Source organism: Pleurodeles waltl, chromosome 11, assembly GCF_031143425.1.
Source record: "Pleurodeles waltl isolate 20211129_DDA chromosome 11, aPleWal1.hap1.20221129, whole genome shotgun sequence".
NCBI lineage: Eukaryota > Metazoa > Chordata > Amphibia > Caudata > Salamandridae > Pleurodeles > Pleurodeles waltl.
The window spans coordinates 3,673,236-3,685,676 of record NC_090450.1 but is presented as its reverse complement, the minus strand read 5'-3'; the positions used below and the strand labels follow the sequence as shown (position 1 = coordinate 3,685,676).

General features: G+C 43.0%; 1 protein-coding gene across 2 annotated transcripts in view; it reads left to right on the top strand.

Moving 5' to 3' along the window:
- The window catches only part of LOC138265206 (probable cation-transporting ATPase 13A4), a 329,838-nt gene extending 326,501 nt beyond the window's left edge, over positions 1 to 3,337 (top strand). For both annotated transcript variants that reach the window (XM_069212758.1, XM_069212759.1), the window contains one exon: positions 2,532 to 3,337. In XM_069212758.1, the coding sequence (XP_069068859.1) occupies positions 2,532 to 2,729 (198 nt within the window). In that variant the 3' untranslated portion in view covers positions 2,730 to 3,337. The remainder of the gene's footprint in view (positions 1 to 2,531) is intronic.
- Positions 3,338 to 12,441: the final 9,104 nt, after the last annotated feature.

The following is a 12,441-nucleotide window of genomic DNA, read 5'->3' as shown; positions in this document are numbered from 1 at the left end:
TCTGTTCAAAATCTACATCTTCCACTTTGTTAATAAAGTCTGAAGCATATGTCTTACGGCAACAACACCGAAATTCTCCTAAGGCTTGACTATAAACCCTAAGTCAAAGATAACATCTGTTCTTGCGTTTCTGAGATAGTCACATAGATAAAAAGAAACTAACACTCAAAGCCATATTTACTACTGTTTGGCGCAAAGCAACGCAGCAAGACAACTTACTGCGCTGACGCCATTGGAGAGGGCAGGAATGCGCCACACTTACTTACCTATGGTGTGTACCCGCTCTCTCTGTCCGGGTGCACACAGTGCAGCTTAGTGCCAAAGCAAACACCCTTGAGCCATGGTGCAAATGTGTCTGGGTTATAGGTCAGGATTGTTTTTTATAGGAAGGGACACCTTCTTGAACAAAAAACAATCATCTGAAGCATTTTCCTCTTTCTTTGTCTGCTGCAGAAAGTAGCACACATTGAAAGAGGAAAAAAACAAGGAGAAAAAAACAAATTCCTTCTAGTAGAAAATGCACTAAAAAACCATGGGTGGATGTGTTGGAACACCCACAATACTCCAAAGGAATCCCTTCCTAGCACGGAGTAGTACAAGGCAGCAACCTGTGCTACCTTCCGTTCTCCAGAATTACAAGACATGAAGTGCCATGCAAGATGGCTCTGCATGGTATAGTGAAGGTAACTTGAGGGCTCATGTTGCATTGTGTCACCTTGCACAACACAAAGGTGATGCACGGCCTTAGTAAATCTGGGCCTCAAACCAGATCAGTCTGGCGTCTTGATTGTTATAGGCCCTTCATCCATATCTTCTTCTGCTTGTGGGCCTTCTAACCTTGGCACTAACCCTCTGCCTTCTACCATTGTTCACAATCTCAGAGCAGTCTTGACTCTGACCTAACATCTCTCACCTGGGCAACGGCATGTCACTATATTTTGGCCCTGTTATCTTTTTCTCTCAAAAAAAACGATTGAAAATGCATTAGTCCTCCTCATCTTTAACCTTCCCCAACACTCATCTACATTACACTTTTTAGCTGCACTTCATTGGTTTCGTATCTCTGAGTCTTCTTTTTTAAAAGCAAATTGTCTTTGCCAATTGCTCTCCATTCTACTCTATCTTTAAGAAAGCGTGCTTCCTCATAAGCACTCTCGTCTTTTCTGCTCAGCTTCTCTCCACCAACTGATTGTTCCTGAGGTCTGCTGCTCCAGGCAAGGCTGCCATGCTCTCTCCTGCTTAGCTTATTAAATCTACAACCTTCTTCTTCTCCCACTTTGCAAACACCATGAATTTGTGGTCTTCCACAAGTCTCTTAAGACCTTTATTTTCCTTTGTATCTTGGTTTTCCTGCTTCTCTTTCTCACTTGGTTTCTGTTCTTCTCCTTCTCATTGGATAGCTCAGTGTTAAGCAATAGCACACTTCCAAAATATCGTCATCATTAATCAACGAAGATGAAGGTCACTGTCTAGTGAAAAGTCTATACATGGAAAGAGGCGGAGGTACAAGTCAGACAAAGAGAATTGACTTAAGGAGCAGTTATGACATTTATTTCAAGTGATTTGAATGTCCATTGAATGTGCTTTGATTTTCTCTGTTGCAGCAAAAATTCGCTTTGTAAAGAGGATTCACTTGTACTTAAGAATATGCTGCAATTACATCTACGATATAAATTGCTATATGCACAAGTGTTCTTTTAATAGTATATGCTAGCCCATTAAACATCCTTCATTTTGCTTTACCTGGAGTGTAGAGTGGGAGGACAAGGATGATTAGACACATAGGGGGTTATTCCAACTTTGGAGGAGGTGTTAATCCGTCCCAAAAGTGACGGAAAAGTGACGGATTTACCACGAGCCGTATTACGAGTCCATTATATCCTATGGAACTCGTAATACGGCTGGTGGTATATCCGTCACTTTACCGTCACTTTTGGGACGGATTAACACTCCTCCAAAGTTGGAATAACCCCCATAGAGACTAAATTCCAGGTAACATGTAGTTACAAGACAAACAAAGATCTGTATCTAAGTGCAAATAGAAAAGGTGTTATCAATAGGTGTTCAAGATTTCTTGTGGTACTATGTGGTTGGCAGGTGCTGGAAAGATCGAACTTTTAGCTGCTTCGTGTATCCCTTTTTATGAAAGTTTAACTTATAATTATATTTTCTTTAACACCATGGCGGGTTTGAATTAACAGCATATGAGTACAAAGTTAAAGTTTTTTATGAAGAGTGGACCCCAAAATGTATCTTACAAGTGGACCGAAAGATCTTTAAACTGGAACTGCTGTAAAACACATTGTCCCATCACTTTAATACAGAAGAAATCTTGACTTTATCAGTTAGATTGTCATGTTTAATATTGAGTTTCAATGTGATACTTGTAGCATCAAAATTACTTTTGGAGAAACCATTTAAAAAAAAGATGAATGTTAAATTAAAGATGCATGTTAAATGTGTTTGATTTTGCAATTGATTGACTGGAAATATATACTTTTTTCATCTAACACTTGCTTTTTATTTTCTAGACGTACATTGTTGATAATCGCAAGTTCTGGATCGCCATAAAGACATTATTTCAGTACAAATCTAAAAGTAAATATAGGATATTGCAGAGATCCTTAGAGACAAACCCAAACTGGCCACCGCTAAATGTCACAACGTTTGCTGAACCTATCAATGCCGAACTCGAAAGCCAAGTAGGCCTGTTGGACTCCAGTGTATGAGAATAATGGAAAAAGCTCTGCTTGAACAACAATATTCCCATGTCTACATATGCACATCCTCCAGAGAGGTGCACTAGATAAAAAAGGACGCATTTGTAAGATAGAACTCAACATTTCCAGTGTAAGTGGTCCTGCCTTAGTTCCACCTACTTTGATAGTTTAACTGCAGTCCTCAAACGTACATTAGAGCTACGGTTCAACCAAGATGCACAGAACAGTCTTCTTTTTAAGCCAATATTCAGCAAAGTGATTAATTCCCTCTTGGGAAACCACCATATCTGCCCCCTTGAAGAAAGCTCAAAGTCCACTCCAATCAAACATACATGAAAATCCCAATGTTTGGGCGGACTTGAGGTACCAAGAACTGGTGATTCACTGATTTTGTGTGAACCTCTCTAAGATCACTAACTCCCTCCCAGAGCAGCAAGATCTGGAATGCATTTCTTATACCTTTTCATCCAAAGCTAAATTCTGATGCCAATGTGATAATCTACGGTGCTTTATGGACATTTATTACATGCCTGTAAAAATAAATGAGGTTCAGTATCACGTCTTATTTACTAGAGCTGTATTGTTAAAACATATTAAAATATGTATAACAACACTGCAAAATCATAATTATTGTCATTGTCATAATAATACTGCTTAATTACTCATAGATTATCCAAACACTGCTTAAATACTCAAAAATTATTTTAGCATGTCTATAAAAAAGAAAACAACTGGGACCATATCCACAAGGCCTAATTAATTTGATAGTATCTCACTCCAAGCATTTAACCCCTTGTGCTCACACTCTGCCTGTTCCGTCCTTAATAGCTCCAGCAAATAAAGCACCCATCAGCAAAGATTATAAATCTTGATTGAAAGTGTTAATGCATACCTGCTTATTTTTATTTCTATCCTGCTGTTCTTTGTGGTACTACAACATTTGGAAATAAAAATAATACCAATATAAGGGGTATGCAAAATGATAGGTTGCCAGTGGCACTTTTCAAATAGTTTGTGCGCATATATGCATGACTATGTTTGCATGTGTTAAAACATTATTGAGAGACAGATTTGTTTTCCAAGTTGTTGAGCACTTTGCTGATTAGTATTTTGAGAGCTGCATTTTTTATTTTACGGGAATGACTGTACAATGAGGCAACAGAAAACGTATTGAAAGATTTACTTATATGTGACCTACCTCAATGTGTCCAAATCTAAGGGATCTTTGGTTCTGACCAAGGATGTCTGACACTTTGGAACTTAAACTGGTTGCAACACATAGACTCAGTTAAATTCAATGCAAGAGTTATAATCTTTTCTATATGTTACAACACGTTTTAACCCTTTCAGAGGACTTTACTAAGGGCCTCATTACGACCTTGGTGAGGTGATTCCTCCGTCCCAAACGTGACAGATATCTCGCCTGCCATATTACAATCTCCATTATATTCTACGAAACTTGTAAAACGGCGGACAGGATATCCGTCACGTTTGGGTCAGAGTAATCCCCTCCACCAAGATCGTAATGAGACCCTAAGTATGGTATCACTATGGCAAACTATTTATATAACTTTATTCACAGCTTCATCACTAAATCTCTCAAAGTTTCAGTGTTAAGAGCTCCTTTTATAGTTGAATCCATCCAGATGCATGCACCTCCTGCAGAAAGAGTTCAAGGATGATGCTTGCCTCAAATAATAGGTGGTTAAACTCTTTTTAAAACCCATAGCTTTGTTGACTACATCATGTTTGGTATATACAGCTGTTAGGACAGGAATGTGATGCAGTTGACTATTATGCACCTTCTTCTCTCAAGGGCATTTGTTACAATTCAGACAAGGTCAGTTTTCTTTGAGTTTTCAAACCCATGAGAGAACTTGGTTCAACTCACCAATACTAGAATGTTTTTCATAGCCCAGAGGTACCCCAGCCAACACAATGTTGAAGTGCTGTCAAGGCTTTTGGGTTACTAATAGTCCCTAAACACGGATCCAGCCATAATGTGGTAATTGGAAATAAATGTATTTTGCTCTTCACAATACCACACATACAAACTGCACTCAGAAACAGAGAGTCTAACTAAAAAGCATGTTTATTTTAACTGGTGCACCCTGTTGTTTTCACATCTAAAGCAACTACACATAATATAATTAAAACCACTCAAGTACATGTTGCAAACACTGAGGATAAAGTGAACATTTCCACTATGGGTAAAATTGCATCTAAAAAACCTAACACCCTAAAACATCCTTCTATGCACTAGTCTAGGAGAGCATGGAGAAGCATAACTTGCTTCTAGGCTTTCTTAGGGAGAAACAGCAAACTGCAGCACACTGCATACCCGTGTCCAGCAAAGCAGTGTAGTTGTCAAAAGGCAAGGAGATTGTGTTTTCTGCGAGGGGTCAACACACATCATATCAACTATTTTGCTCCCGGTTAGGAGGCTCAATATAACCCCATCGCTGCCAGGCCTTTTCCCCCTCCTGTGCCAAGCCTTTTTTTGGCTATTTGGGGCAGTTCGCGCTTAGGCCTTCATATGTTCACATAAGCTACTCAAGCTTTTCCATCATCCTAGGGATTCTAGAGGTTCCCAGACTTTGTGGGTTCCCCTGAAGGAGACCAAAAAATTTGCCAAAATACAGTGAAAATGTTTTTTTTTTTTTTTAAATGTCAAAAAAGGGCTGCAGAAGGCAGCTCGTGTCTTTTTCCCTGAAAATGGCATCAACAAAGGGTTTGCGGTGGCAAGATCGCCATCTTCCCAGCTTTCAGGTGCACGCAGACTTGAATTGGAAAACCCCATTTTTCAATAAAATGTTGACATTTTACTGGGAAATACCCCATTTTTACTATTTTTTGTGCTTTCAGCCTTCTTCCAGTTAGTGACCAAAATGGATGAGAATTTAATGCTGGATCCCTGACAGCTAAACATTTCTGAAAAGTAAACAAAATTCAGAATTCAGCAAGGGGTCATTTGTATAGATCCTACAAGTGTTTCCTACAGAAAATAACAGCTGAAATAAAAAAATATTGAAATTGAGGTGAAAAAAACAGCCATTTTTCTCCACGTTTTACTCTGTAACTTTTTCCTGTCATGTCAGATTTTTGAAAGCAATATACTGTTACGTCAGCTTGACTATTATGGTTGCGGGGATATATAGGGCTTGTAGGTTCATCAAGAACTCTAGGTACCCAGAGCCAACAAATGAGCTGCACCTTGCAATGGGTTTTTATTCTATATCGGGTATACAGCAATTCATTTGCTGAAATATAAAAAATGAAACGTAGGTATCATGAAAACCTTTGTATTTCCAAAATGGCCACAAGATAAGGTGTTGAGAAGCAGTTGTTATTCACACATCTCTGAATTCCGGGGTGCCCATACAAGCATATGAATTACAGGGCATTTCTCAAATAGATGTCTTTTTTACACACTGCCTTACATTTGGAAGGAAGAAATGTAGAGAAAGACAAGGGGCAATAACATTTGTTTTGCCATTCTGTGTTCCCCCAAGTCTCCCGATAAAAATGGTACCTCACTTGTGTGGGTAGGCCTAGCACCCACAAAAGGAAATGGACCAAAACACAATATGTACATTTCACATTCTTTCACAGAAAACAGAGGTGTTTTTTACAAAGTGCCTACCTGTGGATTTTGGCCTCTAGCTCAGCCGGCACCTGGGGAAACCTAGAAAACCCAAGCATTTTTGAAAACTAGACACCTAGGGGAATCCAATATGGGGTGACTTGTGGGGCTCTGACCAGGTTCTGTCACCCAGAATCCTTTGCAAACCTCAAAATTTGACCAAAAAAACACTTTTTCCTCGAATTTTGGTGACAGAAAGTTCTAGAATCTGAGAGGAGCCACAAATTTCCTTCCACCCAGAATTCCCCTACATCTCCCGATAAAAATGGTACCTCACTTGTGTGGGTAGGCCTAGCGCCCACGAAAGGAAATGGCCCAAAACACAATGTGGACACATCACATTTTTTTACAGAAAACAGAGGTGTTTTTTACAAAGTGCCTCTCTGTGGATTTTGGCTTCTAGCTCATCCAGCACCTGGGGAAACCTAACAAACCAGCACATTTTTGAAAACTAGACACCTAGGGGAATCCAAAATGGGGGGTCTTGTGGGGCTCTGACCAGGTTCTGTTACCCAGAATCCTTTGCAAACTTCAAAATGTTGCCAAAAAAACACTTTTTCCTCTCATTTTGGTGACAGTAAGTTCTGGAATCTGAGAGGAGCCACAAGTTTCCTTCCACACTGCGTTCCCCCAAGTCTCCCAATAAAAATGGTACCTCACTTGTTTGGGTAGGCCTAGCGCCCACGAAAGGAAATGGCCCAACACACAACATGGACACATCACACTTTTCACAGAAAACAGAGGTGTTTTTTACAAAGTGCCTATCTGTGGATTTTGGCCTCTAGCTCAGCTGGCACCTGGGGAAACCTAGCAAACCAGCACATTTTTGAAAACTAGACACATAGCGGAATCCAAAATGGGGGGACTTGTGGGGCTCTGACCAGGTGCTGTAACCCAGAATCCTTTGCAAACTTCAAAATTTTGCCAAAAAAACACTTTTTCCTCTCATTTCGGTGACAGTAAGTTCTGGAATCTGAGAGGAAGCACAAGTTTCCTTCCACCCAGCGTTCCCCCAAGTCTCCCGATGCAATTGGTACCTCAATTGTGTGGGTAGGCCTAGCGCCCACCAAAGGAAATGGCCCAAAACACTATCTGGACACATCAAAATTATCAAATACAAAACTACCGGTTTTTGCAGGGGGCCACATGCGTTTTTGGCCCTGGGCTCAGCAGCCTCCTAGGGAAACCTACCAAACCCAGACATTTCTGAAAACTAGACACCTGAGGGAGTCCAGTGAGGTGTGACTTGCATGGATCCCCCAATGTTTTCTTTCCCAGAATCCTCAGGAAACCTCATATTTAGGTAAAAAATCAAATGTTTCCCACATTTCTGTGTGGCATCACCACACTGGGACACATTTCATACCACCCAATGTTCCCCTCAGTCTCCCGGTAAAAATGATACCTCATTTGTGTAGGAGGGCCAAGTACTTGTGAAAGGGAAAAGTCAAAAACATGTTGATATTGAAGGGAACAAAAGGGGTCCAAAAGGGCAGTTTGCAAAACAACATTTTTAGGCTGACAAGTGCAGCAGAATTTTTATCGGTATAGATGAGACAATGCTGGGTGGTAGGAATTTTGTGGATTCCTGCAGATTCAGGAAGATTCCATCACAAAAACATGGGAAAAATGTGTGATTTCCAGCAAAGTTGGAGGTTTGCAGGGGATTGTGGGTACAAAAATGGTGCGGGGTGCATGTGAAACACACCACCCTGGAATCACCCAGATGTTTAGTTTTCAGATGTGTCTAGGTCTTGTGGATTTTTCTACATGGCAGGGTCCCAAAGTCCATAAAGCGCAGCCCTCACCATTCCAAGTGGGAAGATTTTGAGAGTAAGCCAAGTTCTCATGGCCCAAATGTAAAACTAAAACCCAAAATGATGTGAGTGTGGGGGAGAGCTGAAAGACTGTTACCCCTTTCAGTTGAGGTGGGGGCGTAACCAGGCCCACACTGGTTGGTAGCCACCAACCCAATATTTTTTGTTTTTTTTAAATTCCCTGGCATCTAGTAGACTTTCTGCCCCCCCCCGGGGTGTGGATCAGGGGTAATTGCCCCATCTGCCCACTGGTAGGCAGAATGACTTTGCCCCCATTTATTTGGGGTGGGTGTATGGCCATACCCGACCCCATTATTTTTGAAAAAAAAAACTTCCCTGGCCTCTGGTGGGCTTTCTGCACCCCCCTTGGGGGCAGATGGGCCTTCCAAAAATAGGCCCATCTGTCCCCAATGGGGGGGCAGATATGGCCAACAGTAATGTGCCCCCATGGGGAGCGACCCTTACCCAAGGGGCTGACCCCCTAAAGAAAACACACGCATACACACACACCAATCCCTGGTGCCTAAGGGGTTTCTGCCCCCATCGGGGCAGATTGGCCTAACAAAAATCAGCTGATCCGCCCCCAAGGGGGGGCATAAATGGTCTAAATACAATTTGCCCCCCAGGGGAGAGACCCTTCCCTAATGTGTCGCTCCCCATCTCTAAAAAAACAAACAAACAAAAAAAAACACAAAAAACAAATTTGCCCTGGCGCCTAGAGGTTTCTGCCCCCCTGGGGGCAGATCAGCCTAATACCAATAGGCCGATCTCCCCCCCGGGGGCGGCAGAAATGGCCTAAAATAAATTTGCCACCCCAACTCCCCTGGGAAGCTCCCCTTGCCTACGGGGTCGCTCCCCTTGCATAACATTGGCGCCAAAAAAAATCCCCGGTGCCTTGTTGTTTCTGCCCCCCTTGGGGGCAGATTGACCTAAAATCAGCCGGGGCAGAAATGGCCTAAAATAAATTTGCCCCGCCCCCCCACCCCTCTGGGGAACGACCCTTGCCTAAGGGGTCGCTCCCCTTGCGTGACATTGACGCAAAAAAAAAGATCCCCAGTGCCTATTGGTTTCATTGACCTAAAATCGGCCGATCTGCCTCCAAAGGGGGCAGAAATGGCCTAAATTCAATTTGTCCCTCCAGGGGAGTGACCCTTGCCTAAGGGGTCGCTCACCATTTGTAAAATAACAACAACAAAAAAAAATACCCGGTGCCTGGTGGTTTCTGCCCCTTGGGGCAGATCTGCCTAATTAAAATAGGCTGATCTGCCCCCCAGGGGGGCAGAATTGGCCTAAAATAAATTTGCCCCCCAGGGGAAAGACCCTTGCTTAAGGGGTCGCTCCACTTGCGTGAAATTCAAGTGAAAAAAAAAACTCCCTGGTGTCTAGTGGTTTCTGTCCCCCTTGGAGGCCGATTGGCCTCATAAAAATAGGCCAATCTGTCCCCAAGGGGGGCAGAAATGGCCTAAATATAATTTGCCCCCTAGGGGAGCGACCCTTGCCAAAGGGATCGCTCCCCACCTCTAAATAAACATAGAGGTGCCTAGAGGTTTCTGCCCCCCCGGGGGCAGAAATGGCCTTAAAAAAAAATGCCCCCCCCCCCCCGGAGCGACCCTTGCCCAAGGGGTCGCTCCCTCATGTCAATTTCCTAAAAATAAAAAAAATCCCTGGTGTCTAGTGGGCGGTTTAGCAGGCTCAATATAAGCTTTCAGTAGAAAGGGCGATATGGCAACATCCATGGCAGTCAAGATCATTTCTGATAGTATCATAGATGATACACTGCTGCAAAGGACGTCTCCTGACAAGTGGTCAAGAGGCAGCCCTTTTGTACCATATCTTATCTATTTCCAACGTCACCTTAGGAATGTCTGGCCTAATTAATGGGTGTGGGAAAACAGGGCTGATTGCCGAGGCCCTCTGACTTTTTGCCCCCATTTTTCACTTTTTGCTGGTGTTTGTTGACTCTGATGGTGCCCTGGGTACTGCTAACCAGTCCCAGGGCCTGGGCTCTGTGTAAAAATGAGTATGCAAATTAGGCTAATTATAATTGGCTAAGTCAACCTACCTATAAGTCCCTAGTATATGGTAGGGCACGTAGGTTTAGGGATCCCAGTATAGGTGGTGTACCCATAGGTGCACTGCTGAGGTGCCCAGTGTCATTTTAAAGGCAGGCCTGCCTTGCTGGCTTCATTCAATTAAAGTTACATGCAATTTCGACTTTGGAATCTAAAGTAGTTCCAAAGTTTTAAACTACCTTATTTCCCTAAGGTGTGCCCTCTGTGTCCCTAGGGCTGGGTGCCATGTAACTATAAGCAGGGATCTTATACAAATAGTTTAATAAGCCCTGGTGCCCTAAAACAGCCAATTCATTTTTCCCTCATTGTAGTGAATGGCCTCCATTGGCTAGAAAGGGGAGACTTTAGTTTAATTTTAAAAGTCCCCTTAAGTAAAAGATACCTAAAGTTTGGCATCAAATTAATGTTATAATAAATCCCACAACTTCCAGTTGTTGGATTTAATATAACTTGTTTAGATAAAGAGTTTTAATCTTTACCTTAAAAGCTGCCAACTTCAGCCCTGCAGTGGTTTTGCTGCTTTGCTCTGACTGGCCAGCCTCTGGCAGCCTGGCCAGGCTGCCTTGATGAGGTGTGAAGTGGCATGGCTCAACACAAAGAGATGTGCCTGGGAGTGGAGATCTTCCCTCAGCAGATGGAGAGAAATGAAGGGGGAGGGCTGCCAAACTGGTCTTCAAAGGTAGGGAAGGATATTTGGAGTAACCCAGCACCTCCCTCATATCCTGCAAACCCAGACAATTAGGTTCCCCTTTCATTAGATTAGGAGAAGGCAGGAGAAGGGTGTGTTTAATATTTTAGCCACACCAGTGGGTGGGCTCAGCCAGATGTAACCTCCAGAAATCACTTTCACCCATGATGGATTATTGAGGAATGTTGCTCCCTGGGATGAATATTGCCACACTTCCCACGAAGTGGTCATCACAAGGGGAAGGACCCTGCACCTGATTGCAGAACCAGGGTCCCCCTTCTTCACCTAGGAGTAACAAAAAAACTGGCAGACCTGCACCCAAACCTCAGATCCCTATCAGATTCCAACAAGGAAGAACTACAGAAGAAGGACTGCCCTGATGGACCAATGACCTGCACCTGGACACTGCACTCTGGAGGACTGCACCTGCTGCACACTTGGGCTTCACCACAAGAAGGACTTTGACTGGCTTCAAGAAGGATGGTCTCCCTGTGTGCTACTGGTGAAAAATTGTTAACCAGAGTCCCCTGCACCAACTCCTGAAGAAACGGACCAGCTGACCACTGTCCAGTGGCCAAAAAGGAGTTTGCGCCAGGGTCATTCTAGGATTCGTAGTCTGCGCCCTCAAGGAACATCTCAGAGCTTCTGGATCCTTGGGGTGAGCTGTGGACCTCAAAGGAACCTTGAAGGAACATCTGGAAGAAGATCCAGAAGTTTGGATAACTTTTGGAAAAAAGCTCCATAAAGGGACCGACCCGTTGCAGCAACTCTAGCCGGCTTGCCTCAACCGTGACCCGCCCTGCAGGTTCGTCCCAATGAATAAAATCTCCCTAAAAGTGACTACGTCCGAACGTAGGAAGTTGACCGGGATCTCCTAGGCAGTGTATCTGAAGAGGGCTCCAGGGACGTCGGATCAAGATTCAGGTTTGCCCCGGTCGAAGGATTTTCATCTAAAAAAATGACTAATTCTGAAGGTAAAAATCTCCAATGAGGGCTACCGCGCCGTGTATCCAAGGAAGAGGTCGGATTGGACTGACGACTTGGTCCCGCTGAAGAAAATCTTCAAGAAAACGACTAAGTCCAAAGGTAAACTTCTGCCCAAGGCCTCATGAAAGCAGTAGCCTAGCATGGCTCCATCACGGTCAGACTCAAACTTTGACTTTGCCCCGGTCGCGGTGAGACCAGGCTGGCTCTTTTAATTTATATGTGCTAAAAAGCATTAATTCTTTATAAATTCATATCTCCGCTTTCTCTTAACCGATTTTAATTGTTTTGGTGTCATTTTAAAGATAAAAATATAATTCGTTTTTATAAATCAGTGTTGGATTTTTATTGTGTTTTGTGTTTTACTTATTTACTGTTTTCTGATTTTTAAATGCTTTATACATATGTCTCCTAAGTTAAGCCTTGTCGCTCATTTCCAAGCGATCAAGGGTTGAGCTGGGTTTAATTTATTGAGACCTAACTGGACCTAAGTGGAGGTTAGTGGCCTATTGCTAAG